The sequence below is a fragment of the Podarcis muralis genome, chromosome 13 (genome assembly GCF_964188315.1).
Source record: "Podarcis muralis chromosome 13, rPodMur119.hap1.1, whole genome shotgun sequence".
In the NCBI taxonomy this organism is placed as follows: domain Eukaryota; kingdom Metazoa; phylum Chordata; class Lepidosauria; order Squamata; family Lacertidae; genus Podarcis; species Podarcis muralis.
In genome coordinates this window covers 26079416-26084452 of record NC_135667.1, presented here as the reverse complement: position 1 = coordinate 26084452, position 5037 = coordinate 26079416, and the positions used below count along the sequence as shown (strand labels likewise).

General features: G+C 43.0%; 1 protein-coding gene across 1 annotated transcript; it reads left to right on the top strand.

The window, feature by feature from the left end:
• The first annotated feature begins 460 nt into the window (after positions 1-460).
• LOC114582893 (olfactory receptor 2AP1-like) lies at positions 461-1411 on the top strand. Its single transcript, XM_028704241.2, has one exon. It carries the CDS (start codon positions 461-463, stop codon positions 1409-1411), a length of 951 nt encoding a protein of 316 aa, XP_028560074.2.
• Positions 1412-5037: the final 3626 nt, after the last annotated feature.

Below are 5037 nucleotides of genomic sequence, written 5' to 3'. Positions count from 1 at the left end.
CGTTACTGTGATTATGTCACATTTTAACGTCTCTTAATATCATAGAACTGTAGAGTTGGAAAGGACCCTGAGGATCAATTAATCCAACCTCCTGCAATGCAGGAATATGCAGCTCTCCCATATGGGGATCAAACCTGAAACCTTGGCCTTGTCAGCACCACACTCTGACCAACTGAGCTATCAGCTTTTTGATACTTTGCAAAAGATTGGTTCCCCCCCCCCTGATTTTTATGTGTTTTACTTACATTTAGAAATAAATTTTTTGTGCTTTAAAGTGAGAAGTAGACTTTGATTTTCCATGCGCATTTGCCATTTTATTTCTAAAATTGATTCATTTCTGTTGAGATTTGTAAACGACTTGGAGATTTCTGGAGAAACATGAAGCAGAATATAAATTACCTCCCTGTCTCTGTATAGATACTTATCCATTTCTCTTTTCAACAGGATTTCATTCTGCTCAATGTTGAGAAACCAGACAACAATTACAGAATTTATCCTCCTCGGATTTGGGGAATTCTATGAATTGCAGACACTTCTTTTCCTGACATTTCTCATCATATACATGGTGACCGTAACTGGAAATACTTTGATTGTTGTCCTTGTTGTCATTGATCACCATCTACATACTCCCATGTACTTCTTTCTTGGGAATCTTTCCTTCTTGGAGGCTTGCTACAGCTCCAATATATTTCCAAGAATGCTTTCAGCTCTCCTGACCAGAGACAGAACAATTTCCTTCAACGGCTGCTTCACACAGTGGTATGTCTTTGGTTCTTTGGAAGCTACAGAATGCTGTTTACTCTGTGTGATGTCTTATGACAGGTATCTAGCAATCTGCAAACCTTTGCATTATGCAACTACTATGAAAACCAATACTTGTATCAATTTAGTCGCTGCATCTTGGCTCAATGACTTTATAGGGTGTTCTATATTACTCATTCTTTTGCTACAATTATCATTTTCAGGCTCCAGGGAAATGGATCATTACTTTTGTGACTACTTCCCTCTTCTTAAACTCTCTTGCAGCAACACCAGCCTCGTGGAAAATATAGGTTTCATAGTAGCTGTCATATTCACATTTCCTCCTTTTGTTCTAACTATAACATCCTATTCATATATTATTGCCGCCATCTTAAGAATACCCTCCGCCACTGGGAGACAAAAGGCCTTTTCCACCTGTTCCTCTCACTTGATTGTAGTTTCAATTTTTTATAGTTCACTAATGATTGTGTACATGTTACCAAAGGGTGAAGTCAACAAAGAGATGCAAAAATTTTCCTCTCTCTTGTACACAGTTTTGCCACCTCTTGCCAACCCATTCATATACAGCCTGAGAAATAAGGAGGTCAAAGATGCCCTGAGAAATAAAATTGATAAACTTGTGTCATGCAAAGCAAATCGCATGAAGTGAATTAATGTGAAGAAGAAGCAACAATGTGATTTTCTCTAGCATCTCTTTTGGTAGGTGATATAAAGTGCAGTCGCTGGTTTGGATGTGTTGATCTGTCCATTTCCAGTGCATGACAGTTTTAGGGTTGTTTTTGTTTCCCTGAAGAAAAAGAAATTGGTATTAAAAATATAAATGACAATAAAAAACACATTTAAATGCATATTTTATTATAACACACATCCTTAAATGGTGTTTCATCCTCAATTTGAAGTTATCATGGCATTTCTAGGGCTGTTGTTTTCTTCATTTGTTAGTCACTATTTTTTTTAAAAAAACTAACCTTTAAATAAATGTTTCAAAGTGTTTTCAATCATCCCCTCAAAAGAAATTGGTCAATGATTTTTTTTTATTCAATCAATCAATCAATTTCCTTTATTCGACCGATAGTCAGAAATAAAACATTACACAATAATTATAAACTATAACATCATAGGGGTACATAAATAAGGTAGGGCCACAGTACTAGACCTCTCACAGATAACCCACATTTTTTTAATTGAAAACTACTCAAAATTGTTTAATCTCCTTGTTTAATGTCTCAGTCAGCCTTACCTTTGTGTTCTATTTTTAAAGGATTTTATGTTTTCTTGTATTTACATACATTTTTCATATTTTTCTGTGAGTCCATGGTATAAAATTAATTAAATAAATAAACATTTTAAATAAGAAGAATGAAATAATCTATTTAATAAATTGTGCGCCCCTTCTTCTTCCTCTTGAAAAGTGGGACAGGAAAACACCTCTTAAAATGGCAAACAGCTTGGGTCTAAGGAATAAAGAAGCAAACAGGCATTCCATTACTGATGTCTCCATGTCCAGAGTGACAGAGGTAAAGACAGGTCTGACTCAGTATATGACATATTATTTGAAACCCAGTCTCCCAGGTCCAGCTCTCCTACTCTAACCGCTATACAACCACCGGCTCTCAAATTACTCCTATTCAGCTCTCCAACATGCTGGAGGGGGCTTCACTAACTGAGGGGCTGTAAGCTGTGACTTTACTATCAGAGGTGCCTAGCTAGAGGCATCTGACACCACAGGAGCAGAACACTTTTCTGTCAACCTGCTTGAGCCCTTCTCTAGATCTAGCTCCATACTCCAAATTCCATTGGTCCACTACCTAGACTCTGATATATATTTAGGGTCAAGCTTTAGGCTCCCACAATCTGCTAGGATTCTCTCTCGGGCAGTGCTGGATTTATGTATAGGCTAAGTAGGCTGAAGCCTAGGGCCTCAAAACCTAGGGGGCCTCATCAGCCTGCCAGTTCCCAAGCAGGCAATCTCCTCATCCAAAATTGCAAACCCAAGACTTCATGTGAGGGCAACTTGGGCCTCTAAATCTAGGGGGCCTTACCAGCCTGCCCACTCCCCAGTACTGCAGTCTCCCCTCTCCCCAAATCGTAAACCCAAGACGTCATGCAAAGGCAGGGCAACTCAGGCCCAGAAACTGTGAGAATCGGGGCTAGCCAGTGAGGCCCAATTTGAAGCAGTAGGGCACAACTTGATTTTTATTTTTTTTGTAGGGCCCCAGGTCACAGCCAAAGTTTGCAAAAAACATATAGATACAAAGAAAATCCATCTAGATTGCCCTGGTGTGTGTGGGGGCCCTTAAGAGCGGCACGCGGGGCCCAATTTGGCCAAATTGCTTCAATTGCCTTAAGGTCAGCCCCGATGAGGCTGTGCAGGGGTTGGACTGACAAGCCCTGCACCTTCTAGGTCCCTGGTGTCACTATTCAGAGTACAGACTCAAGGACTTGTTAAGAAATGGGGGGGGGCAGTTATTGGAAATCAGTTTTGTCACCTCTCTCCCCACCCCAAACCCTGAGACAATGAGCCCAGCCACCTTTTATTCACATTCACATAAGCACTACACTACAGCATGGCCATAAACCCATACTTCAGCAGCTGAAATATACACCCAATATGTAGCAATGGAGATTTATGTTACTACTTTATGAATGAACACTGTGTTTTATGAATGGACTCTGTATTTTGTGAATTACCTAAGAGTCACCTATAGGGAGCTCTAGAATCTGACAGCTAACCAATTGGGTACAGTGGTACCTCAGGTTACAGACACTTCGGGTTACAGATGCTTCAGGTTACAGACTCCACTAACCCAGAAATAGTACCTCGGGTTAAGAACTTTGCTTAAGGATGAGAACAGAAATTGGGTGGCGGTGGCGTGGCGGCAGCGGGAGCCCCCATTAGCTAAAGTGGTACCTCAGGTTAAGAACAGTTTCAGGTTAAGAATCGACCTCCAGAACGAATTAAATTCTTAACCCGATGTTCCACTGTACTACAAAACAGCGACCCCTATTGCTGAAAGCAGGGAACCAGCAGGGAACGGTTCAGCTTAGCCTTTGCACTGTTGACTGAACACCACCTGCTGTGCAGATGATGGAGAAAGCTCATAAATTGTATCCATTCTGGTGTCCTGGCCAACTCTATTACACTGGTGTAAATCCTGGTTCACCAGGAGCCCAGAATAGCAGCAAATAAAATCCACTCATACGTCAGCAACTGATAAGACTTGTCATCCAGTTCTTCCAAAGTCTTCCTAAATTATAAAGCTCCAAAATACAGGCCAAAAGAGAGCAGGTCTGGGAATAGCAAGGCATACAATGGGCACCACCAGTGAAAAGGCCCTGCTCACAAGTGGAATAGCCTAGGGCCTCTCTTCATCTAAATCCAGCCCTGCCTATGGGTGGTGCTGTGGTCTGAACCACTGAGCCCCTTGGGCTTGCCGATCAGAAGGTTGTGGTTCGAATCCGCACAACAGGATGAGCTTTTGTTGCTCTGTCCCAGCTCCTGCCTACCTAGCAGTTCAAAAGCAGGATAGTTCAAGTAGATAAATAGACACCGCTGTGGCAGGAAGGTAAATAGCATTTCCATGCACTCTGTCATGGTGTTCCGTTGCACCAGAAGTGGTTTAGTCAGGCTGGCCACATGACTCGGAAAGCTGTCTGTGGACAAACACTGGCTCCCTCGGCCTGAAAGTGAGATGAGCACCACAACCCAATGGTCACCTTTGACTGGACTTAACTGTCCAGGGGTCCTTTACCTTTTTACCTTATTGGGGAATCTGTCCTGTGGACATCTGTGGAAGCAAGCCATTGATGGAACTCACCTCATTTTCTGCTTCATTGGGGCTCGCACTGCCAGGCAAAACCACACTGTGTAGATTGGGCTTGGAATGGAATTACACACATAATTGTGTATAAGTGTGTAATAATAATGATCACAGCGGGTGGCGCTGTGGGTAAAACCTCAGTGCCTAGGGCTTGCTGATCGCATGGTCGGCTGTTCAAATCCCCACGGCGGGGTGAGCTCCTGTCCTTCGGTCCCAGCTCCTGCCCACCTAGCATTTCGAAAGCACCCTTAAGTGCAAGTAGATAAATAGGTACCGCTTTATAGCGGGAAGGTAAACGGCGTTTCCGTGTGCTGTGCTGCTGCTGGCTCGCCAGAGCAGCTTCGTCACGCTGGCCACGTGACCCGGAAGTGTCTCTGGACAGCGCTGGCCCCCGGCCTCTTAAGTGAGATGGGTGCACAACCCTAGAGTCGGACACGACTGGCCTGTACGGGCA

What these genes read in the sequence shown, in the direction of transcription:
- LOC114582893 (XM_028704241.2), top strand. Translation starts at nt 461, where the DNA reads ATGTTGAGAAACCAGACAACAATTACAGAATTTATCCTCCTCGGATTT.